This window comes from Danio rerio, chromosome 4, assembly GCF_052040795.2.
Source record: "Danio rerio strain M-AB ecotype USA chromosome 4, GRCz13ab, whole genome shotgun sequence".
In the NCBI taxonomy this organism is placed as follows: Eukaryota; Metazoa; Chordata; class Actinopteri; order Cypriniformes; family Danionidae; genus Danio; species Danio rerio.
Window position 1 is genome coordinate 56,900,839 of NC_141024.2, and position 26,414 is coordinate 56,927,252.

Genomic DNA, 26,414 nt, shown 5'->3' on the forward strand with positions numbered 1-26,414 from the left:
CACAACAGGACTACACAGGGAATGACTTATTGAAGCTTCAGGCATAACATCTACAGTGAGTAATTATGTAGCCTACTTTATTTTAATTCTTTAATAATCTATCATATACTAAAATTACATACAATTAAATGAATTTAGAGAGACAGGGAAAGCTGGTTTGAGTAAACAGAAGTCAGAGTTAGTCTCCGAATACTTACTTAAATTATGAGAAGAGAAAGAAGAAGAGGTCCTGTAGTTGTGGCATTACTCGCTGTAAAATGGAATATTACACTTAGTGTCATTTCAATAACAGCTGTACAAAATAATAAAGTAATTTTTCATAAGCATGATCTATTTTCCACACTATGGACATACTGTGTTCTGAATAACATAACTGCATTTAATATAATAGTAAATAGAGTAGTATTCTCCTTACCTCATCTAATTCTTCTTTCCACAGATCAGGAATATAGCAACACTGTGAGCTGAGGTGACTTTAACAACCATAAACATTCTGAAAGACAAGTTACATGAGTAATTTGAAAACAACAGTGAGTGGCTAAATAATAGAGTTTATGCAACTTACACATAATTAAAATCCAGAAATTATCAATACAAGATTACCTCAATGTAAAAATAGTAGATAGCAGATCTTTTTATTGATATCAATATTATTTAGGCATTTTAACATCAATTTATATACTTTAACTTGGTGATAGATGGGAATAGATCACCCAAACTAACAATTCTGTCATTTAGCCTCATCCTTTACTTGTTCCAAACATATTTAGCTCTTTTTTTCTGCTGAACAATAAAGAAGATATATTGAATAAAGCTGGAAAACTGTAACTATGTCTGCCTTTCTCATCTTTATCCCATTTCTCTTGCCATAATCTATTAACACCTTCTTTAATTATTGTTTTGATTTCTGATTTGTTAGGAGGAACTTAAATTTCTATTTGATTTGATTATGCTTGCAGTCTGTCATTGACAACATTATTAGACTATTTATTCACTAGTAAAATCAGACATTTGTCATTTTCAGATTATATTCAACAATATGTAGGCCAGAGTAGTTATACTGACACTGTAAACATTTATTTTCATGCACAACTTCGCTATGAAAGAAAAAAAAAATCAAATGCTTGTCGTAATCATAACTCTAAAATGAGATATGATCATTTAAATGAAGTGCACACTTGCGGTTTTATTTTGACTAAGTGCTTCATACTTCGCGCGCAGCTCCCAAACGATCTCTCTGTGCCACGAACTGAATATTATTTACAACTGTATTACCTGTTACTTACAACATTTGCAAGTTCTGTTCACTAAAGTAGGCGCGTGCGTGTCTATTATTAAGTTGAGCGCACTCTCACGGTCAGCAGCTTACATCACGTGTGATTTTCCGGCTGCAAAAACATCATTATATGAAGACAAAAATGACATTTTCAGGTGAATTATACCTTATAAATACAGTATGTGACACTTTTAACATCATTTGGAGGTGTCCATGTCACTGAGCAACATTATGTGAAACAATGAAAAGACTCGTGCAGCCGCCTTTTCTTCTCTCCTTAACTTGAAAATATGATTGACAGAATCAGAGAAAAGCTGGATTAAGATCGTCAACGGGGTCGAATCGAGATCGCAATCTTTTTTCGATTAATTTTGCTGCTCTAATCCCTAATCATAACTCCTGTACAGCAGTCCCACAAATTTCTGACACTCGATGAAACTGGAATACCCTGTCAGAAAAGTCAAGTGGCTGTCAATGAGCTTTTTACAGTGTCTGCTATAATGTTAATGCTGTTGTTGTGTGTTTACATTGATAAGTTTGGCCACTGTGTTAAATGCACAGTACCGTTACGATCTTATTGCCACATTAGATCATTATGATAACATAAACCTTCAGTGATTTCCTGAAGATAAATACCCAACAATAACAAGTGGAATAAGTACAGCAGTCGCGATCGTCTGATCTCATATGAAGCAAGAAATCTCGAGGACATATGATGACATGTGCAGGTACTGTAGTGCTGTCCCAATTCGTAGGGGTAGAATTTGAAGCCCTTCAACTTAACCCTCGGCTGTAAGGGCCAAGGGGAAGGGGTACAAAAGTAGAATTGGGATCGGGCCTTAATATTTAATCCACATAAATTTATTAAAAATGTTAAGTTAACTTAATTTGTGTTGTGACAACATGAAAGAATTGAGTGGAACCCTGCACAAATATGGTTGTCGGTTCATAATAAGTTGAAGCACATTGTCAGATTTTGCTGTATTTGGCTTAACCGTTCTTGGGTGGCTCGCAAATGTATAGATAACTCTAATACATAAAATAAGTAAGCTGACCAAAGTTCTTACGAGGAGAAGACTTTATTGAAGACAATTAATTGTGCAGTTCATCAGCAGTGATGTTAACTTGTCCATCGTCAAGTAACTTAAACCAAAGTACTGTCTGTGAGACACTAATTTATACTAAAGCATGAAACCCCCCTGCAGATTACCCAACTGCTTTGGTTGAGTCACATCTCTTGAGTTCCTGTTGGTCATTTGGTTCACATCTTATCAGAAGTAGATACTTGTCGCATATGAAACAAGCCAATACAATCTATCAACATGCAGAGTTATTTTGTCTTCTTGCAGCCCGATAGCAACTCTCACAACCTGGTACTGGGCTGTGACCCCTGATCTACATGACAAAACAGCTGGCAAAGTCTTTACCCCTCTTCAGTTGAGTTTAAATTTTCAGGTGTTCAAAGGGTTTCATTATCAGTAACTTGATATGTATTCAAGAGTTCACACTTGTTTGGCATGCTATCCCGGGAGAGACCTAAGCTCATAAGATCCTCGAGCCCTGGGCTCCATCCCGTAAGCAGGACGAGAGGGGAGTTTAAGCTCAGGTAGATCTCGATGAACTCCCCAGACTTCTTTCTATTCTAATGACAGATATAGGGTCGGCTAAAGGGAAATATAAGGCTTACTAAGAGCTCGACTATGGTGCCAATTTAATGTTCAGTTTACTTAGGTTGTGTGTTTTTGGACTGTGGGAGAAAACCAGGGGAAATCCACGCGAGCACAGGGAGAATGAGCAAACTCTGCACAAAAAGTCAACTGGTTAGCAGGGACTTTAACCTGCGACATTCTTACTGTGAGGCAACAGTGCTAACCACTGGCTAATCATTGGCTGCCGTGTTGCCCAATCTAGAAAGGAGGGGGAGTAAGGGTGGGAGAGGGATTCTGCAAGACAAGGATAACTGAGTTAAGCTACGGTCACACTGGGCTTTTCCTCCCATAGACTTCCATTCATACGCACGCGAATGCGTCAGACTAGAAACAGGGTCATGCGTCAAGTTTCGCCGGTTGCTGAGGTGCAAAGTTCATGCTTGGTGAACTCTGACCTGCGAAATCGCATCACTTGACTGCGTGAGACCAATCGAGGATCAAAACATGACCTCTCTGGACAGAAGTTTAAACCATGGAGCAATTTCTCACTTTTTTAATTTCTAAAAATCTTGTTTGATCCCGCCCCTTTTAACAGCACCGTACGACAGAATTTCACAATCTCAAACTCTATTGTGACTGCAGCTTTGTGTTCTGGTTATCTATAGTGAGTCAGGAATCATCTGATTGGTGAATCATGTTTTAGCTAATGCTGGACCAGCCGTGGACAATCATAAGCATGTGATCCTCTCGAAAGTAGTTTATAAATAAACTTCACTTGAATGAACAGCCAAACTATGTGAAAAAGCAGCCGTTTTGAATATACCCGTGTTTGTTTGGACAAGGCCTCAATGTTGAGGACTCTGCTCTGCATTGTGAAGCTTCATGTGAGTGTTGAGGCTTCTTTTACTTTTAAAGCCCTTTCCACACTCACTGCATCTAAAACGATCCTCTCTTGAGTGAATCTTCATATGTTTCTTTATGGTGTCTTTCCGTTTGAGACTCTTTCCACACTGATCACATGTGAACACTAGGGTTCCAGTGTGACCATTCATGTGGTTCTTGAGGCTAGTTTTGGTTGTGAAGCTCTTTCCACACTGAGCACATGTAAACGGCTTCTCTCTGGTGTGAGTTATCATGTGGTGTTTAAGTGAGCTTATATGTGGGAAACTTTTACCACACTCTGTGCATGTGTAAGGTTTCTCTCCAGTGTGAATCCTCATGTGGATGTCAAGGTCTTGTTTGTGACCAAAACTCTTTCCACACTGTTCGCAGGTGTAAGGTTTCTCCCTTGTGTGAACTCTCATGTGAACATCAAGGTTTGGCTTTTGACAGAAACTCTTTCCACACTGCTTACAGCTGAAAGGCTTCTCTCCAGTGTGAATTCTCATGTGGGTTTTAAAGCTTTGTTTTTGACTAAAACTCTTTCCACACTGTTCGCAGGTGTAAGGTTGCTCCCTAGTGTGAACTCTCATGTGAACATCAAGGTTTGACTTTTGACTGAAACTCTTTCCACACTGTTTACAGCTGAAAGGCTTCTCCCCAGTGTGAATTCTCATGTGTGCTGCAAAGTTTCCAGCTTGATAAAAGCTTTTTCCACACTCTTGGCATGTGAACTTTCCCTCTCCAGTGTGAATTCTCATGTGGGCTTTAAAGCTTTGTATTTGACCAAAACTCTTTCCACACTGTTCGCAGGTGTATGGTTGCTCCCTAGTGTGAACTCTCATGTGAACATCAAGGTTTGACTTCTGGCTGAAACTCTTTCTACACTGTTTACAGCTGAAATTACACCCAGATTTGGATTTCCGAGGTCTTCCGTGTGATGAAGTCTTTTTAGTCAGTGTGGGTTTTTCATCAGTCGTTATTTCTTGGGGTTTCATAAACTGCTGTTTCTCATCTATTTCATTCTGTCCATGAGTCTCTTCTTTCAGCACCATCAGATCTAAAAAAAAAAAAAAAAAGTTAACTTTAGTATGAAGGCTCAAAGCGATTAGCAAGAAATGGATGTTTCACCCACAAATGAAAATGACCTTACCATTTACTCTCCATCATGGTAGTTTTAAACATTTCCTTTATTGTGGAACACAGTAAGCCAGTAGGTTTTTTTTTTCTTTTTTTATTATCTTCTTTTGTGTTCAACAGGATTAAGAAACTCATAAAGGTTTAAAACCACACGAGGATCCACACATTTCTAAACATAATAGTTTTAGTAACTCATTTCAAGATACTGATTTATTTTATCTTTGCCATGATGACAGTAAATAATATTTGACAAGATATTTTTCAAGACACTTCTATACAGCTTAAAAGTGACTTTTAAAGACTTAACTGGGTTAGTTAAGTTAACTAGTCAAATTTAAGTTATTAGGCAAGTTAATTAGGCAACAATGGTTTGTTCTGAAGACTTAAGGGGCTAATAATTTTGACATTAAAATAGTTAATAAAAATTAAAAACTGCTTTTATTCTAGCTGAAATAAAACAAATAAGTCTTTCTTCAGAAGAAAAAAATATTATCAGACATACTGTAAAATTTCCTAACTATCTATCTATAGATAGATAGATAGATAGATCATAACAAGAACTGCTGCTTAATTGAATGCGTGTAATAGCGACACCCGGTGGTTATTTATTGAATTGCGTTCATTTTTTGTATAGCGGGCCAGATTATATTGATATTTATAAAAAGCCTCGCGGGCCGCCACAAAACTGATTGCGGGCCGCAGATGGCCCGCGGGCCGTAGTTTGGACACCCCTGCTGTAAGCCAACACTGGCCTCACCATAAACCTGCTCGTTTCTTCTCACAATAGAGTTAAATTACACTTCTCTGCTGTTCTGTCTGCTGGTCTGTCCACAGGCTTATAATTGTATAGCTGTGGTCTGTCGTTTGTGTGAGCCTCTCAGAATATCTTATCTCGGCATCCAAACGCGCACCGCGATCCGTTGTCTTCATAGTGTTACTTGCACGAACTCCCTCATCCGACTTCACTTCCGGTCTGGCGATTTTTCAGATGCAGAAGTAAATTTCCGTGACTAAAAACGACTCCAAACGGCTTAATAATAAACTTTAACGTATATTTTAAAGAAAATCTAGTGCCTACTTTACTCTTACACACATTGTCTCACTGGGGTGTCTAACCTACAATATGCTCTTTAAGGCCTAAAAATTTGATTTTGGAATTTAAGACATTTAAAGACCCAGTTATTAGCCCTGTAATTAGTTATTATAATAATGATGTAATTCTAGATACTATCTGTGAGAACTAACAACTACTAGAAACAAGTTTAAACCCATAAAGAAGTTGGAATTGTGATTATTGTGACATTTGCAAATGGAAAGTACTAAGCTAACACTATCACTGTAATAGCAGACATCCTTTATGAGAATACTGTAGGTAAAATATCGTCAGCTCAGTTAAACTTTTTTAATTTATTGTTTTTATTTATCTTATATAGCGCCAGTGCTCAAGGACGCTTTATAAACAGTAGAGGAACAAGAAAAGCAATAACCTTAAGAAGGTAGAGAAAATGGGAGACTAATAATACATAAAATAATGACAAAAGACATGAGAACAAGTAACAAAAGAAACTCATTCCTGTCTTTCAATGAGTGCTTATATGCATTTAGGAGAACTAGGCAGCACACTCAGGGCTGCAAGATGGATTTAATTTAGTATTCTTATTATTAAAATATATCTGAATGAGGATCAAATGACTGAGTTGGTCTTTGACAATGAAAACCAACCTGTTTTTTCCTGCAGATCTTCCTGTTTGACTGTGAATGTTTCTTCAATCTTCACATCTTCACTCTCCTCTTTAATAAACGCCATCTTTATAACAGTGTGGAGATCAGTCGCTTCAGCAGGAGTTTTTGTCTGTGTTTGGACACTTTATTCTGTTTAAAATGAACAAAACAATAAAATGTTCTGTTTAAAATTAAGAAAACAATGAACAGAAACAAAATAACTTCTCTTCAACACTTGCTTCAACAGTTTCTTTATATGAGAGTAATTAACTATAAGAAATCAGGTAAAAGATTTCATTAATACTTATTACACACTTTTCTCAAGCAAGAAACAATAGCCACAAATGAGCTGATTAAAACTAGTACTCAATTTCATAGAGATAGGTTGGTTTATTCACACATTCTGACTTTTCCCTTTATAATATAATTTCATAAAAGTAATATTTTGCAAACTCTAAATAGTGAAATCATATTAGCAGCCAATGACTATCAAAGTACAACATTGTTCACAGTCATATAAACAGTGTTAATGTTGTTTAGAAGTCACACTTGCATGCTAATAAATCTGATCAAATATTCAAAGTAACATGGTAAACAATATAAACTTCTGAATGAACGAATGTGCGAATATAAAACCAACTTTACCTCTTATCTATTTCTTATAGTGATGTACTTAGAATGGAATGACATTATGGTATTTAATAAATTAAACCTTCATTATAACACTTATTACACACTTTACTGTTACTTCACTTAATCTTTCTTCAGGTATGTTCTTAATTGTTTTGTTTGTTTTATTTATATTATTGTCTGCTTATAGCACTTTTTTGCCCAAGACAAATTTCCTCTCGGGAACAAAAGGTTTATCTTATCTTTATTTAAACAATAGACCTCATTACTGTGAGTTAAATAGTACTACGTTAAATAAAGGGTTAAAATTATATTGTCAACAGCAGGTATATAATTTAGCACTAAATGAAAAACCTGAAACTTTAATCAATCGCTTTATATATGCTAAACGCTTTAAAACAAACCTTTCTCCAGTTGAATCACAGCGCGAGAGCGGCGCAGGCTTATGGCGTCACAAGCCACGCCCAAATAAAAGTCTTTTTTTAACCTTTTTTTTGCCACTTACTCTTAGTCATGACTTATTATATACAGGTTTTCTCTGCGTTTGGACACTTTACCCTATTAAAAATTAACAAAACAATAAAAATGTCCTGTTTAAAATAAATAAAACAATGAACAGAAACAAAATAACTTCTCTTTATATGAGAGTAATTAACAAAAATAAATCTGGTAAGTCAGAGCAAGAAACAATAGCCACAAATGAGCTGATTAAAACTAGTACTCCATTTCTTATACATACTTAGAATGAAGTGACATTATCCTATTTAATAAATTAAACCTTTGTCTTCAAATATTTACATTAAAGGTTTGTCATGACTGCAACAGTAAATGGAAAAAAGCTAACCAAAAAATACTTTTATTTTGACGCGGCGAGTGACGTCATCAGGCGGCGCCGCTTCAGCGCTGTGATTCAACTGGAGTAAGGTTTGTTTTAAAACGTTTACACAGATATAAGCCTATTTAAAGTTAAAGTTCTAAAGTTTTAGTTTTTTATACAATGTTAAATTATGTTCCTGCTGTTGGACATATATTTTAACCCTTTATACAACGTAGTACTATTTTATTCTCAGTATTTACAGGCAATTGTTTAAATAAAGTGGGTTAACAGAAAAGTGTGTAATAAGTATTAATGAAACCTTTTACCTGATTTATTTTTGTTAATTACTTTTATATAAAGAAACTGTTGAAGCAAGTGTTGAAGAGAAGTTATTTTGTTTCTGTTCATTGTTTTATTTATTTAATCAGGACATTTTAAATGTTTTGTTCATTTTAAACAGGATAAAGTGTCCAAACACAGAGAAAAACTCCTGCTGAAGCGACTGATCTCCACACTGTTATAAAGATGGCGTTTATTAAAGAGGAGAGTGAAGATTTGAAGATTGAAGAAACATTCCCAGTCAAACAGGAAGATCCACAGGAACAAACAGGTTGATTTTTATTCTCAAAGACATTTGATCTTGAAAAGTCATCTGATCCTCATTCAGATATATTTTAATAATAAGAATACTAAATTAAGTCCATCTTGCAGCCCTGAGTGTGCTGCCTAGTTCTCCTAAACGCACATAAGCACTCATTGAAAGACAGGAATGAGTTTCTTTCTTGTTACTTGTCCCCAGGTCTTTTGTCATTATTTTATGTATTATTAGTCTCCTACCTTCTTAATTCGTTAGTTATTGCTTTTCTTGTACCCCCACTGTGTGTAAAGAGTTCTTAAGCACTGGCGCTATATAAAATATATAAAAACATTAAATTAAAAAGTATTCTCATAGAAGATATCTGCTATTACAGTGATAGTGTTGGCTTAGTACTTTCCATTGTTACTAGTAGTTGTTAGTTCTCACAGATAGTATCCAAGTTAGAATTACATCATTATTATTATAACTAATTACCAGGGTTATTGTGTATAAACAAGGATTTCCGCGAGTTAAAAAAATTGTAAATTCCAAAATCCAAATTTCAGGCTTAAAAAAGTCTTAAATTTACTGAAATATTGTGTTGTATGTCTTGAATCTTTTTTTAAACAAGTCTTCATTTTCCTTTGTTCATGTTTTGCTTCGTACTCTGGCCAAAACCCATGCAATAACCAACAATTCATCTCAATATAACTTTCAACTTATGTTCAAAAAGGTCATTTTAACTCTATTTATCATAATGGTTTAATTATTTTCCTTACAATAACATTTGTTTAAATGTGCTCCATGTATTTACTGCTGAGGACATCGACCTGGACAGATTGTTGCGCATAAATTTAGTTTATTATAGTTTTTAAAACGTTGAAAATATTTTTTTATTATTTTTTCGAAGTTTATGTTGGAAAAAAATTGTGTGGATACAAGTAAAGCTTGCTTGTTTTTACACAATATTTAAAATCTTTTGCTAAGAAATATCTAAAATATTGTAATTTTTTATTATTCATTTATTATTTTATTATTAAATGTATTAAATAAAATATATTTTTGATAGAACAAATAAAAAAAAATTTCATCTTGGCCATTTAAAAAATTCCTTAGCCTTTAGCCCAGGGGTCACCAATCCTGGTCCTGGAGGGCCGGTGTCCCTGCAGGGTTTAGCTCTAACTTGCCTCAACACACCTGCCTGGATGTTTTAAGTATACCAAGTAAGAGCTTGATTAGCTTGTTCAGGTGTGTTTGATTAGGGTTGAAGGTATATCTGCAGAACACGGGTCCTCCAGGAACAAGTTTGGTGACCACTGCTTTAGCCCTTCATCAGTTTAAATTTTCATTCATAATAGTCTTAAAAATGTCTTTAATAGTCTTAAATTTAACTTGGTGAAACCTGTAGAAACCCTGGTTTAAAGTATGTCAGAAAATGTCGTTGCCCCTAATTTAAAATATGCTAAATGAAATGGACACTAAAATAATTAATTATTATAAAACATTGTACAGTATTCAAAACTATATGATGTTGCTGTGGGACGATGTGAGACAAAAACAAATTATAGTGGAACAATAACGTTTAGCATTGCACTGACTACAACTGGCCAACAAACTAGTCTAAAAATTAGTTTTGCTGTTAGAAATGGATTACAGCATGCTGATGATATGCAAACATCTGAGTGTAAGGTTTTTATGTTTTAAGTTTTTCAGGACAACAGTATCTCCAGCAGAAAATATATCCATAGATGCCATTTTAAATTGTAAAGAAATCTGTGTTTTCTGAAGACAGCAGAAGTCAATGATTAATCAGCATAATCTTGCCTGACATGTTTACAGCTCCAAAATACTTTAAAAGTTTCTCAAATAAAAATTTGAGTTCAAAGGGAATTTTTTTGGTTTGTTTTGTTTTTTACCCAGACATTTAAAATATGTGGCGCGCAGGGGGATAAGGCTTTTTGTTGGTCGCAAGACCAATACAATAACTGGCACACTAAAGCCAAATTAACACAAACTATTGCAATTAGAGCTCTACTACGCAACACAGTACATTAGCTAGGACATAAAATACAGGTTCATACTTCTGACAAAGACAATGAGACGTGGATATAGAAGAATAAGGTTTCTTTTATTACAATTCAATGATCTTTTAACCACAAATATTAAAAGACAGGCACATGCACTCTTTTTAAAAAGGCACTAGTGGAGGCAATTACAAAAAAAAGATAAATCCTCATCCAACCAGAGGAGCTGGGGCTCACCACAGTCGGGCAGGCTAGGCACTGGGCCCAAAAATGACCCACAGATTCACACGTGCACACTTTGATTTAAAACACCACACAGTGAACTTCAATGCACACAAGTGGGCAAAAGACTAATTAATAGAAAAAGACTCGCGCCACACAGTGGCCCGACTGCCTGTACTAGACACCCCCAGCTCCTAGGGAAAGAAGAAAAACCACAATTAGAAAAAATAGAAAAAAAATAAAAAGTACAACAAGCACATATATTAAATAAGCTCACAGAAGCATCAAAATGAGAGACTACCTGAGAGCGGCTACCAGCCACTCAGGGGGGCACGGAGGTGACAGGCCCCAGCTAATCATACAGTGTAAAGCACAAGGTCGCAATGTTAAAACAGGACAAAGCACCACAAATGCAGCAATTGAAGCAAAGTAAAGCAGTCCTCGAGACCACACACTTATTTTACGTTTCCTATTTTTGTAAATATGCAAAAGAAACAAAGATCAAAGAGAACAAATATGCAAAAAGCAAAACACTGATACAAAAGCAGCAAAAAAAAAAAAAAAAAAACACAACAACAACAACTCAAAAACACAAATATAACAATACAAAACTAGAAACAACAGAACTAGAAACATAACAACTGAAGACAAAACAAAACTAGAAACAAAACAGCAGCATCCAGCATGTCAAGTGCAGGAGACGCTCAAGCCGCAGTGCAACGTATGATAAAACAGAGCACAATCAACCGACATACCTTCCAAATACAGTTGATTACAGGTGTTTCACATACCGCTACACGAGATGCCAGTCATCCCTCCGGCAGAGCAAGGCATCCATACTAAAAACTAGCTAAAAGATATAAAAATCAGTTTCTATTTCTAGTTGTACAAAATGTATGAGCAGTATCGCTCTACTTACCGACCGGGAAGACAGCAGTCACGGGAGCTCGCAGAAATGTCAACAAACATCACGAGGGAAAGTTTAGCAACATGAAACTCCATTTCATAAAGCTCACGATGCCCCACAGCAGCCACTCTACAGTGCAACAGCAGCCGAACAGACACCAGCCTTCCAGAGCAAAAAACTAAATTAAAACCAAAACACACTTTAAAACGAAAGCGAAAAGGGCTTAAACAGCCGCTACATACCAGACGCATGGCAGCGACACACACACCACATCGAGTCAGCTGGACGATGGCGCAACTTCCACTTATCTCAGATGGACTTTTATACACCTCTTAACAATGCCCAGTTAGTAATGGGCGTACACAAATGCTTAATGCATAACATCTGCTATATATATATATATATATATATATATATATGTTTTAGAGCAGTAATCACAATACAGTTAAACCGTGATATTTTTATTCAAGGTCATCATAACGTCAGAATCTTATACTGGCCCATACTTAATGCTGCTTAATGTTGCAAAGTCATATTTTCTAATTTTATTATTTTTCTTTGTATGTATAGTCATGAACACACTTGTTTGTAGAGCAAATAGCCGGTTCAAGAATTCACACTTAGCTGATAATCTATCAAAGCTTGTTTGGCATGCTGTCCCGGGAGATAGCCCCGAGCTCAAGGGATCCTCGAGCCCGGGGCTTCCCCCTGTTCGCAGAGCTAGAGGGGAGCCTGAGCTCGGTGGATCTCAGAACTCCCCGACTGCGATAGCTAAGGGAACACCTGTGAAGGGGGCTAAAGCGTGCTTGATTCTTAAGCATGATGCATATCTTTAGACAGTGGGAGGAAACTGGAGAGACCGGGGAAAACCCACGCGGACACGGGGAGAACATACAAACTCCTCACAGAAACGCCCACCGGCTAGGCGAAACTAGGCCGGTGGTGTTCTTGCTGTGAGGCTCTCAGTGCTAATCACTGGGCCACCGTGCCGCCCGATCAAGGTCAAGGAGGAGAATTGGGGAGGAAGGGTGGTTTCTTCCAAACGAAGCTAAGGTGGACTGAAAACTTCTTTATAGTAGCTTAGGGCTCATATGATTGGAAGATAATGATTAGCTAATACGAGACCGGCCGTGATAAATCATAAGCATGTGATCCTAGTTTATAAACAAATTTCAATTATTATTCCTGGTTATTTCTCCAATAGGAAACTGAAGTTCTAAAACGCGTCAGATTACGAATGTAACCATGGTTCCCTAAGGGAACAAGACGCTGCGTCTCTTTAGGAGACACAATGGGATACCATCCCTCTCTTATAACCTTCTGAAGCACAGGTGTAATCAATCCAATGTAATTGGCGGGACGCAACGTGCGTGTGGCGTTAGACCGAAGGTATAAAAGCCCCACACTCACAGTGAACTTCAGCTTATACCTCTCGAACGGAGCGCACCAGGTATGAAAAAGTATGGCAACGCGACGCAGCGTCTCGTTCCCTTAGGGAACCATGGTTACATTCGTAACCTGACGCGTTCCCTTTCGGGAACTCTACGCTGCGTCTCTTTAGGAGACACAATGGGAACACTATCCCAAACACGCCAAAGTTTTACATGCCGGGGATGAGTTCTCCTATATTGCTAGGACACTGGAACCCGGAGTAGGGTCCAGGTCCAACTGATAAAACCTTACAAAGGTATGTGGGGTAGACCACCCAGCTGCATTGCAGATGCCAGTCAGGGACTGGCCAGAACGAAAGGCTTTCGAAGCCGCCATACTCCTGGTTGAGTGAGCCCTGATCGCCTCAGGTAGAGGCCGATGCAGGGCTTCATATGCTAGTGAAATAGCCTCGACTATCCATCGGCTCAGAGACTGCTTAGATGCTGGCGCCCCAATTTTGGGTGAGCCATACAATACAAACAACTGTTGTGTTGTACGCCAAGCGGACGTACGATGTACGTATGCATCTAGTGCCCGCACTGGGCAAAGCAGATTCAAGCGCTCCTGATCTGGCGTCATAAATGGTGGAGGATTAAAGGCCTGCAGCACAGTAGGTCGCACCACCTCAGTGGGGACCTTAGGAACATACCCTGCTCTGGGGTACAGAAATGCTCTCACCATACCAGGTGAGAATTCCAGACAAGAGGGAGCTACAGACAATGCTTGTAAATCTCCTACTCTTTTGATGGATGTAATGGCCAACAAAAAAAACGTTTTAAGGGTCAGAAACTTTTCTGACACATACTCAATTGGTTCAAAGGGGGCTGTCAACAAGCCCTCAAGCACTATCGACAAATCCCAAGTAGGAAACCTATTGGCGCAGGCAGGCCTCAACCTCGTTCCACGGAGGAATCTGACCACCAGAGGGTCTTTGCCAAGACCATCAGTACGGTATGCGGACATTGCCGCTACATAACCTTTAAGCGTTGACGGAGTCAAACCGAATTCAAAACGCTCCTGGAGAAATTGCAGCACTGACCCCGCAGGGCAGTGGACTGGATCCAGGTGGTGGTCTGTACACCACGAAGTAAAAAGTTTCCACTTGGTGGCATACAATCTCCTCGTGGAGGGAGCTCTGGAGCTTAGTATGGTTTGAACAACCTCAGTTGACAAACCAAGATCTACAAGGTGGGCCCCCTCAGAGGCCACACCCACAGTTTCCAGAGGTCCGGGCGGGGGTGTACTATCATTCCCTCCGCCTGGGACAGGAGGTCTCTCTGGACGGTATTCTCCCATGGGAGACCGTCGAGGAGAGACACTAGGTCCGAGAACCACACTCGTGTGGGCCAATAAGGGGCTAACAGCAATAGGTTGTACCCCCCTTGACGGACCCTCTCCAGGACTCCCGGGAGCAGAGCGATTGGGGGAAAAACGTACAGACGAAGCCTCGGCCACGTCTGCACCATGGCATCCAGCCCCAAAGGTGCTGGATGTGTTTGGGAGAACCACAATGGGCAATGTGTTGTTTTCTGACAGGCGAATAGATCGACGTCGGCTCTGCCGAATCTCTGTCAAATGGCCGCCACCACTTTTGGGTGTAGTCGCCATCCCCCAGGCTCCAACCCCTGTCTCGACAGGAGGTCCGCTCCCACATTCATCGGACCTGGGATGTAAGCTGCCTTCAGAGAGAGCAGCCTCCCCTGAGCCCACAGATGGATTTGATTCGCCAACCTGCACAGAGGGCGCGAATTCAAACCCCCTTCATGGTTGATATAAGAGACCACCGATGTGTTGTCGGTCTTCACTAACACATGGTGACCTCTCACTTGAGGGAAGAAGTGCCTAAGAGCCTGAAACACTGCTAACATCTCCAAGCAGTTGATATGCATGTGGAGATGATGGTCCCTCCACTGTCCCGATGCGGGAAGGCCCCTTAGGGTCGCTCCCCAGCCCTTGCGTGAGGCATCTGATGTCAGAGCCAGGCGCTGAGATATTACTCCTAGTGTAGGGCCCTGGGACAGAAACCAGGGCTTTTTCCATATCGATAACGCTCGTAGGCAACGCCTCGATGCTTTGATTGTGTGGAACGGATTTCCCCTTGGGGAAAACCCCCTGGTTTTGAGCCACCACTGTAATCGTCTCATGTGTAGCAGACCCAATGGGATTATGTTGGAGGCTGCCGCTAGTAGACCCAACAGCTTCTGGAACTGTTTGACTGTGATGGCTTGGCCCAGTCTGATCCTCTTTGCGGCTGCCCGAATCGACTCGATTCGGGTGGGGGACAGACACGCAAACATCGTCGTGGAGTCCCATAGCACACCTAAAAAAGTGGTCGTCTAAGCTGGCACAAGCACACTTTTCTTTTGGTTTAGCCGCAACCCCAATTTCTCTATGAAAGAACAACACCTCGATGTTGAACCGCTAACTCCCTCGATCGGGCTAGAATGAGCCAATCGTCGAGGTAATTGAGAATTCGAATCCCTTGTAGCCGCAGCGGAGCCAAAGCCGCATCGACGACTTTGGTAAATATGCGGGGTGAGAGTGCTAGGCCGAACGGAAGAACCCTGTACTGATAAGCCTTGCCCCCGAAGGCGAATCTGAGGAACTTCCTGTGACTTGAAAGGATGGAGATGTGGAAGTATGCATCCTTCAGATCTATCGTGACAAACCAGTCCTTGGACTGTATTTGTGACACGATGGTGCTGATAGTCAACATATTGAATGTAAGAATCAGCTCTTTGGTTTAAATCATGTTTAAACTTTGGGGATTCGAGTCAAAGATTCGAACATGATTCACATAGAATTATTTAAAGCTTACACTTAACTTAAGTATTTGTCCAGCAAATAGAACGTTTAGTGTAAAGCAATCCTGTATTATATTATTACGTGGCCAACAATAACAATATAAAAACAGTATCTAATTATTTAATGAGCAAGGTAGCAGTATCTAAAGCTGAGGCATTAACTTATAAAGCACACAACACACCAACACGGATCTTAAAACGAAACAAAAGTTTATTGCTACTCTATAACACAAAGTACTAATCTACGTAAAACAAACAAATGTACATACATACACACACGCACAAGCAGTTTGAGGAGAGTTTTGGCTGAGTGGATTTAACTTCTAGTCTTTGCTAAGTTCATAGCATTGCAACCTGAGAGAAACCATAAAAGCAGAGAATTTCGCTATTCTTTACTACTTAAACATAATTCACACCAGTGTCAGCAATGGATAGAAACCTTGTTTGTGCTACTTGCGTTATGATGGAATTTTTGGTTTCCTCGACTGGTCCAAAGGGAAATCCCGGTGAAGCTGATTGGTCAGCGTAGTAACTTCAGTGACGTGATGGAATTCCCTCGTAGGTGAAGAGGGGTTTCCTTAGTCGGTTGCTAGGGATATGGATGTTGGACGAGGCGGCGTTTGAAGTCCTTCCTGGGTTCCTGTAGTTATGATGAGTTTCAGAGTTTTGAGATATTGACCCGATGGCTTGTTGTTGATGCGGTTGCACAAGCAGATCGGGGGTCGAGCCGGCAGCAAGTGAAGGTCGCGGTCTGCTCCGTGATGTAACGAGGCTTCCGGCGAGGCGATGTAACGGCCACAGCACGAGAAGAGCGACGTTCGGGCAACGACGGCGGTGACGACTGGCAAAGATGACCGGCGAAAGACGACGATGAAATTCCTTTGTTCAAAGTTTTATAGGCTTTGGTAGAGGCTGGGTCTACACAATGCTTGTCCAATCAGATAAGGTGCGGGGTGGAGTCACACCCCAATTCTGCCCTCTAGGAGGCCGGGTTGACACCTGGTGTGGGTGCTGCTTTGATAGCATAGTGGTTAAAATAAAGTCTTATAACATCGACACTTTTCATAGTATGGTTTCTTTATATAAACCAATGCATTTGAAATGTTCCTAGCTTTCAATCGATACCAAACATGAAGTATTTCACAAACATTCTGTAGATTTCATTTGTCACTGAGGGCTATTACTCAATAACTATCCATAACAGTTTTGTTAAACACATGGAACATGTACACACAAAAACCTACAGAAACATAAAGCAAACGTACATTACTCAAATAAACTGTTTTACTTAAATGTCCATTAATCTTTGGAAGCGTTTCTGATCGCTTCTGTGTCTGCCTGAGAATGTGTATTCCTTGCAGACGCCAAAGGGCACGCGAACCAAAAGGTACTTCTCAAAAACTGGTTTGGTGGGTTTTTGATTGTAGAGCCTCTTATTGTTTTAAGGTGTAAAGTTAATTAACACGCAACTGTGATGTTGACTGGCTAGTTATCCTGTGGATTGCCTTTTGCTGGGTGCCTGTGGATTGCTTTGAAAATGAAATCAAAGCTCAGACATGTAGGCACCAACCAATCTTTTAAGAAAAATATAGTCTGTGACTTGTTCGGTTCTGGAACGATCCGTTGACTCACTACATGAACTTCAGTGTTTGTACGGAGCGATTTAGCTGTCTTAGATCTAATATCGGACGCAGCCCTCCATCTTTCTTTGGAACGATGAAGTAACGGCTGTAAAACCCTGACTCGATGTCTAGAGGAGGGATCTGTTCTATGGCTCTCTTCCTCAGAAGAGATTCTATTTCTTGTTCCATCACTAGAGCTTGCTCTGGCTTCACTAGGGTATGGAGCACCCCGTTGAAGCGAGAGGGGCGTGAAGCAAACTGAATTCTGTAGCCCTTCTCTATGGTAAGCAGGACCCACTGCGAAACATTTGGCAGCCGTTTCCACTCTGCCAAAAATTTCTGCAGGGGGTACCAGTCTCTCGAGACTGGTCTCTATGTTCCCCTGAGTAGCTAACTCTGGGCACTGAGGCGAACTCACCACAGGAGGCCCTTGATTTAACTGCTCTTGGACCCTCAGTAGAGGGGGCGAGTCCACTAACGTCACCACTTTTGGGATGAAACGTTTGTGGATATCGCCGGGGGTCTCCATGACACCAACGGTGGGAGGGTTGGTGGATAGACCCCCTGTGGGCAACGAGGAGGTGGCCTTTGCTCCTCGTTGGGGGCTGCCCGAAGAAGTCCCAGTGCTAGGACTTCTTCTGAGGCCCAGACCGTTTCACAACGATGGTCCTCGGACCACCGTATGTCACCGTCTTTGCCTCTTGAGAGCGTTTCCCACCCCATTTCCTTTTTGGGGGCTGACGAGAAGCCACACTCTCTTTTTGCTCGGCTCTATACCGGGCAGATGAGCTGGTTGACGGCTGGGACTGGTCCCGCTGCATAGCCCCAGAAGGATGCCCTTTTGGTCGAAGGAAGCTCCCGTAGGAGCCCGACCTCTTTTTCGCCCGCTCAAACGATTTGGCGACCCGATCTACAGAGTCGCCGAACAAACCCGCGGGCGAAATGGGAGCATCAAGGAAAATTCGTTTATCTTCCTCCTTGATGTCCACTTGATTCAGCCATAAATGTCTCTCCGTTACCACCATGGCCGCCATAGAGCGGCCTAAAGATCTAGCTATTTCTTTGGTGGCACGGAGAGACGGGTCCGAGGCCCAAAGTACTTCTCTTACTGTATCGGGCCCCGCCCCATCATTATCAAGGGCTTCCTTCAGCAGGTCCGCCTGGTATGCCTGCAAAAGTGACATTGTGTGCAGACACCCAACAGACTGGCCTGCTGCCGCATATGCCTTGCCGACTAACATCGATGTTAATTTTACTGGTTTTAACGGCAAGGGGGGGGGGGTCTTCGCCGACGATGCCTGAGGTAGCAAATGGCGCGCCAAATGCTCCTCCATTTTCGCATTGTGCGGCATCCGTGCTCATTCAGACCAGCAACGGCTGAATATATTGATCCCTGCTGGCTTATAACACGGGCAGTGTATGGATTATTCCAAGTGTAAATGATCTCTTTTTGGAGATCTTTGTTAAATGGAAGACCCCCCCTCAGAGGCCTGTCTCGTGATGGCAGGATGCGTTCATCACACAAACCAGCTTTTTTGCGCACTTCCTGCCTCTCTACTTCCCAGTTAATATTATATTTAGCTGTTACATTGGCCAGGACCTCTGCCAGCTCATCATATTCGGGGCATAATGGGGGAACGTCATTTTGGCCCCGAAGGCCCACCATACTCTCGACTCCCTCAGAATCCGTGAGGCAGTAACAGCCGCCTATCAGCGCGAGAGGAAGAAGCCGATGAACGGGCTTCCAGCTCGCGCTGACTGGACCTCGATCTCACAGTAGAAGGAGGAGAAGAAGCCCTCGAGCTTGTCTCCATCCCCTCTGCCAGATCGAGCTGCGATCCCCACAACATTAATCGCCGCTCGGCCTCAGCACGGGCGGGACCAGTGCCGCGAGGCACACCTGCCGCCGGCTCTTTATCAAACAGAGCGCGGCGACTTCGCAGCACTCGACCAGGAAGTGAATCGCAATGCACACAGCCACCCCCCTCAAGGGCTGACTGTGCGTGCTCCTGACCGAGGCACTGCACACACAAATCATGCGTGTCCTGTTCTGTGAGGAAACGAGGACATGGCGGTACACATGATCTAAATGTCTTCCATTTTGCAAATTTTTAAATAGAAAATGAAAGTGTGTGCTTTGATTCAGTTTAAATGGTTTTTGTAGTGTCTTATCAGTGCTGTGAGTGCTTCAAAATCAACGAACTCATTCGCAGAGTGAAGAGAGAAAAAGCTGAAGTTCACTGTGAGTGTGGAGCTTTTATACCTTCGGTCTGACGCCACACGCACGTTGCGTCCCGCCAATTACATTGGATTGATTACACCTGTGCTTCAGAAGGTTATAAGAGAGGGATGGTATCCCATTGTGTCTCCTAAAGAGACGCAGCGTAGAGTTCCCGAAAGAGAACAATAGCATATGAGATCAGGGGCCTGTTTCAGTAAGGAGGTTCAACCAACTCGGAGTTTAAACTTGAACTCTGAGTTGATTTACAGAGAAACTAAAAACTCAAGAGTTTTCTGTTTCAAAATAGTTAATATGAGTTGGGTCAATCAACTTTGCCTAGACCAACTCAGAGTTAAGCGCGCACACCATGAATATAAAAAAGGCATTATCAATGGAGCGCAGATATTACAAGTGACCATATCAACATCTGAAAAAAGAGATCAGCATTTCTTTCTCCTGCTGAACTTGATGTGCTCATGCAAAATTATTGCAAATATGAGCATATATTTAAAAAGTAACATTACTGCATCAGGAAACAAAAACAGTTAGCGTGGGAAAACATAGCTGCTGAAGTTAATGCGTAATTATACATTTAAAGTATTTAAATATTTAAGTATAATAAAATAAGTAATGTAATGTGTGATCATTAAATTTTTACCCATGTTCCCACTTTTAAACACGTTGATCAGTTTTAATAGATTTAAAAGTGCACTTGTCTGCCTCTATTATTGATCAAGTGGTAGAGGTTAATATGACATTTAGAATATAAGCAGAACTAAAAAAATGTTTTAGAACGAATAATAATCCTATTAATCCAGTAACAGTACATGTCAAAGGACAGTGAATTTAAGCAAAACATTTATTTTAAAAGGACAAGCCATTCTCGTACGTGACTTACATTTGTTCTTTGTGTGACTGTAATGTAGGCAATAGCTGTGTTTCCATCCAAAAATATTAATTAAATTTATGTGCAAAACTGGAATATCACATAAAATATATGCAAATAAATCAGCGTTTCCATGCTACGAATCAAAGAGAACAAAATCACCACTTCCTAATTAACTGGCACCAAATATCAACAGTAAAAACGGAATTTACTGCAGTAGAAGAAGCTGCGTCAATCTTTCCTTTATTTAATAAATGTACTCGCGCCTTGAAGACAAAGCTGACACACAATGAACACGTGGGGGTGTTTGAAGCCATGAGACGCTGAGAACAAACGCTCTTGACACTCTGGAGGTCATTAATAATATACATTAATACTGAAAAGGTTAAGGTTTTTTAGAATGACCAAAACACTACCTCTCTTTCAGAAACAGGCTTGACTTACCCTGATTTCTCCAGTTTGACAAACCTGCCATTTTGAAACGGAAAACCCAGAGGTTTTTCTTATTTCAGGGTTAAAATACTCTGAGTTTTCAATTAACCTCCTTTCTAAAATGGGGCCCTGATCACTGCTATGACATGATTGACAATTGTCTCTTTGTACTCTGGTTATCCAGAGAGCTGATGCTAAGTAGTTTTAGGGCTTTTCACACTTTAAATTGTTAACCCTGGGTCATTCTAACAATGGATAAACAGAATCCTGGGTTATCTGTAATCATGTTCCACACTGCTCATGCTATACCTGGGGTTAAAATATAAACCGGGGTGTTTATTAACAGAAGTTTCACATTTGCGAACCCCGGGCTAACATTATTATTTGTATTTTTACGTTGCCACTCTCCCTGATTGGACAAACAGCAGGAAACCTTTTTAGATAGCATTTCTACATTTTGTCAGGTATATAAAATGTCATCATGTAGGTCTTCAGCTAAGCCTCAGAACATGCACAAAGGCAATAAAACAATGACAAAAATACAAATGAATGAAAACAAGTAACAAAGTATGTCATCTCGCCATCTCCTCATCACTCCAGGTAAAGCAAACGTTGCATTAAGCATTTGCGTAAATTCATTCATTCATTTTCTTTGGCTCAGTCCCTTTATTTATCAGGGGTCGCCGCAGCGGAATGAACCACCAACTTATCCAGCATATGCTTTAAACAGCGCATGCCCTTCCAGCTGCAACCCAGTACTGGAAACATTTGAATAAGTTATGTACAATAATGCAAACTCAAAAATATTAGCGTCAATTATGCGCACTTGCTGTCAACATGCAGGATTTGTCTCAATCGTGTCTTTCAAGCAAGTTAAAAATGTTTAAATGGAGTGGAAGTTACGCATGAATGAACACGGTTAATCTAGAGCGAGTTCATTTGATCGTTTGCATTTAAAGCCACAGGCACAAAAAGAGCTATAGAGAAATATTCTGCAAGGTATTTGATCTTATTTTGAGCCAAAACCTTTAACATCTTGTAAAAAGGTTCATAATAAGAACCCTTTAAACGGGATTGTTGATGCAGAAATGAAAATAGCCTCACCATTTACTCTCCCTCGTGTGGGTTTTAAACCTTTATGAGTTTCTTGATCCTTTTGAATTCAAAAGAAGATGAAAACGCAGAGATTGACTTACTTTGTGTTCCAGAAAAAAGGAAAAGTTCAAAACTGCATAACACAGAGTAAATGGTAAGGTCATTTTTATTTGTGGGTGAAACATCCATTTCATGCTTGTTCCTTTGGGCCTTCATACTAAAGTTCACTTTTTTTTTTTAGACTTGGTGGTGCTGAAAGAAGAGACTGATCAAATGGAGGAGAAACAGCAGTTAGAGAAACCCCAAGAACTAATGACTAATGAAAAACCCACACTGACTAAAAAGACTTCACGTGGAAGACCTCGGAAACCCAAAACTGGATGTCATTTCAGCTGTAAACAGTGTGGGAAAAGTTTCAGTCAAAAGTCAAACCTTGATGTTCACATGAGAGTTCACACAGGTGAGAAACCTTACACCTGTGAACACTGTGGAAAGAGTTTTGGTTATATACAAGGCTTTAGAACCCACATGAGAGTTCACACTGGAGAGAGACCGTACACATGCCAACAGTGTGGAAAAAGCTTCTTTCATGCAGGAAGCCTTGTGGTGCACATGAGAATTCACACAGGGGAGAAGCCTTTCAGCTGTAAACAGTGTAGAAAGAGTTTCAGCCAAAAGCAGAACCTTGACGTTCACATGAAAGTTCACACTATGGAGAAACCTTTCACCTGTGAACACTGTGGAAAGAGTTTTGGTTATATACAAGGCTTTAAAACCCACATGAGAATTCACACTGGAGAGAGGCCGTACACATGCCAACACTGTGAACAAACCTTCTATCATGCAGGAAACTTTGCAGTGCACAGAAGAATTCATACTGGAGAGAGGCCGTACACATGCCAACAGTGTGGACAAACCTTCTATCATGCAGGAAACTTTGCAGCGCACATGAGAATTCACACTGGGGAAAAGCCTTACTCTTGCCCTCAGTGTGGAAAGAGTTTTAAGCGAAATGGCACCCTTGAAGTCCACATGAGAACTCACACTGAAGAGAGAATTTTTACTTGCACATAGTGTGGGAAAAGTTTTTCTCAAAAACAAGACCCTGAGATCCACATGAGGATTCACACTGGAGAGAAACCATATACATGCACAGAGTGTGGTAAAAGTTTCATATGTAAAAACGCACTCGATTACCACATGAAAACTCACACCGGAGAGAAGCCGTTTGCATGTGTTCAGTGTGGTAAGAGCTTCACAACCAAATCTAGCCTCAAGAATCACATGAATGGTCACACTGGAACCATAGTGTTCATATGTGATCAGTGTGGAAAGAGTCTCACACGCAAAGACACCATTAAGAAACACATGAAGACTCACTCAGGAGAGGACCGTTTTAGATGCAGTGAGTGTGGAAAAGACTTTAAACATAAAAGAAGCCTCAACACTCACATGAAGCTTCACAATGGAGAGCAGAATCCTCGAAATTGAGGCCTTGTCTACACAAAATGGGTATATTCAAAATGGCAGCTTTTTCATGTTGTTTGGCTGTTCATTGACGTAAGGTTTGTTTATAAATTACTTTCGAGAGGATTACATGGTTATGATTGTCCACAACTGGTCCTGCATTAGCTAAGACGATTCACCAATCAGATGATTCCTAACTCACTATAAATAACCAGAGTTTCTTACCTCGGTTATCTTTGTCTTGAGAAATTCCCCTGCCACCCCTACTCCCCCTTTTTCTAGATTGGGCCACACGGTGACCCCGTCGTTAGCAATGTTGCCTCAAAGCAAGAATGTTACAGGTTAAAGTTTGCTGAACCGGTGGACATTTTGTGTGGAGTTTGCTCGTTCACTGTGTGCTCGCGTAGGTTTTCCCCAGGTTCCTCCTACAGTCCAACCTAAGTAAACTGAACATTCTACATTGGCACCTTAGTCGAGCTCTTAGTGAGCCATATAGCTCTCTTTAGCCATCTCTATATCTGTCAGTAGAACAGAAACAAGTCGGGGGAGTTTATCAAGATTTACCTGAGCTCAAACTCCCCTCATGCCATGCTTACGGAAGGGAGCCCAGGGCTCGAGGATCTTATGGGCTTAGGGCTCTCCCCCGGGACAGCTTTCCCTCCTTTAAATCTCTCAAATTATTATATGCAATCTCCTCAGTTATTGGACTTTTTAACTGACAAGGGGAAAACGTCAAAAACATATACACTATGACTTAAGCTCCTACTGTTGACTGTTGTGTTTAAGGATAGTGTAATGCAATATTAAAATTCATGATTTAATAATGAATATAGAGAATTCTAGATGTTTCAGAGAGCAGGTCGACAGACACACACACACATAGTTTGCTATGATAAAGCAGGCTAAACAACCATACATGTAGCAATTAAACATGTTATATGTTAAATAAATTCTGAAAAATGTTTTTGATAGGCTAAAAATGATCATGTATTAGCTATCTACCACTAACAAGTAGTCTTATATGCAAATATGTGTTATTCAAAACATTTGTTTATAGATATTAAAAAATACTAATGTCCATATTGGCTCTGTTCAGGATCCCTTGTCTGTCCGACACAGTGCTCAAGCTAAAGTGAAAAACCTCTAATATAGTTCTTTGTTTGTGATGACACACAGTCACAGTGATGTTGCTTTGTGTTTTCTGAAAGAATGAATAATTTGTTCCAGACCATCCCATCCTCATGTGCAAAATAAGGCTTTTGAGATAAGAATAAAAATGCATCAAGATGCACTTGATACAAAAATAAATACATTTTTATGACTATTTTTTAAATGTATAAACATCTTTCTCAACTACAGTAATGTACTTTTTAGCATGATTTCAAAACTTTTGTGGTGTTACATCATTACTTTCAGACCTAACCTGAATGCAAATGAAACAGAGGAAGCGAGTTTATGAAGAAATAGTCTTGTTATTCAAAAGTAAAATAATTTTGTTTAAACTCTTAAGTTTTAAGTAATAGAATTTTCATTTGTTTCACCTTAAAAGAGTATAAAGGGGAGGTATATTTAAAATATAAACTAAAGGGTTTTACAGGTAAACTGATATGTTGTCTGTATGTTGTGTTATACCCAGCCTGATCTCACGAGAAAATGCAAGTATTTTACATTTTGCCAGTTTAGTGGCTAATTCGTACGAAATTGTACGATTTTAAAAAGGAGGCGTGGCACCTAACCCCACCCCTAAACCCAACCGTCATTGGGGGATGAGCAAATCGTACTAAATTGTACGAATTAAATTGTACAAATTCATACAAATTAGCCACTAAATCAAAAAGTTACGAATTGCTGTGAGATTGGCCCATAAAAAATGCAAAGCAAAAATGCAAATAATTTATACAGGCACAATATAAACAAACAAATAAAATTTAGTAATGTTTAACTAAATTTGTTTGTTTAAATTCAGCCCACACAATTTGTTTGCAACCACTTTTTGTAAATCCAATAAATAATTTTTTTTCAGTGTAGTAGCCTACTCACTCCATCTTGAATTCTCCACAAAAAACATTTGACACAATATATGGAGGTTGTGTTGTTTAAAGGGCACCTAATTTACCCCTTTTTTCAGATTTAATACAAGTCTTTTGCGTCTCTAGAATGTGTATATAAAGTTTCAGATCAAAATACCCATCAGATTTTTCATTATACCTTTTACAAGATGCTGTTTTATACTGATTTCCAGCAGGGGGTGGTTTTGTCGTACTGCGCCTTTAAGACGAATCTTTCCCGCCCACTATTTCTACATGCCTCCTCCCTCAGTTGCGTCAGACAACAGACAGACTTACAGGAAGAAGGGCTCACGTAGCGTTTGTGAGATACTACAGTAAGAACTAACCTTTACTAATCAGTATTGTGAAGTTGCATTGATGAGTCACACACAATATCGTTACAAAGTAACGCGTGCGCCTGCGCACGCACGCACACACACACACACACACAAGCAGGCAGACAGACAGACAGAGCGCGCTTAGTTTAGTTAAGGCTAACCTCCACTGCTGCATCTGTTATGCTTATGTACAAAATAAACCTGATTTAACTTCCACAAACCGGGAT

General features: G+C 40.1%; 4 protein-coding genes and 1 long non-coding RNA gene across 5 annotated transcripts in view; 3 read left to right on the top strand and 2 right to left on the bottom strand.

The window, feature by feature from the left end:
* Nucleotides 1-21,042, bottom strand: part of LOC148682203 (uncharacterized) — a 429,467-nt gene extending 408,425 nt beyond the window's left edge. Inside the window, exon 1 of the mRNA XM_088650793.1 lies at nt 15,989-21,042. Within this exon, the coding sequence (XP_088506919.1) occupies nt 18,327-19,052 (726 nt within the window). The 5' untranslated portion in view covers nt 19,053-21,042 and the 3' untranslated portion in view covers nt 15,989-18,326. The remainder of the gene's footprint in view (nt 1-15,988) is intronic.
* Nucleotides 1-26,414, top strand: part of LOC796311 (zinc finger MYM-type protein 1) — an 854,498-nt gene that overhangs the window by 808,270 nt on the left and 19,814 nt on the right. The window lies entirely within an intron of this gene.
* Nucleotides 1-26,414, top strand: part of zgc:113135 — a 1,020,739-nt gene that overhangs the window by 349,806 nt on the left and 644,519 nt on the right. The gene's annotated exons all lie outside the window — the stretch shown is intronic.
* LOC101886882 (gastrula zinc finger protein XlCGF57.1-like) overlaps nt 1-26,414 on the bottom strand; it is a 513,813-nt gene that overhangs the window by 152,900 nt on the left and 334,499 nt on the right. The window contains exons 2-3 of the mRNA XM_088649648.1: nt 6,667-6,816; nt 2,704-4,864 (exon numbers count right to left, since the gene is read on the bottom strand). The gene's annotated coding sequence lies outside the window, so the exon portion shown is untranslated. The remainder of the gene's footprint in view (nt 1-2,703; nt 4,865-6,666; nt 6,817-26,414) is intronic.
* On the top strand, nt 8,181-23,562 carry LOC137490877 (uncharacterized). Its single transcript, XM_087249347.2, has 3 exons — nt 8,181-8,220; nt 8,574-8,723; nt 22,576-23,562. The coding sequence occupies exons 2-3, from the start codon at nt 8,639-8,641 to the stop codon at nt 23,406-23,408; spliced, it is 918 nt and encodes a 305-aa protein (XP_087105473.1). The 5' UTR covers nt 8,181-8,220; nt 8,574-8,638; the 3' UTR covers nt 23,409-23,562.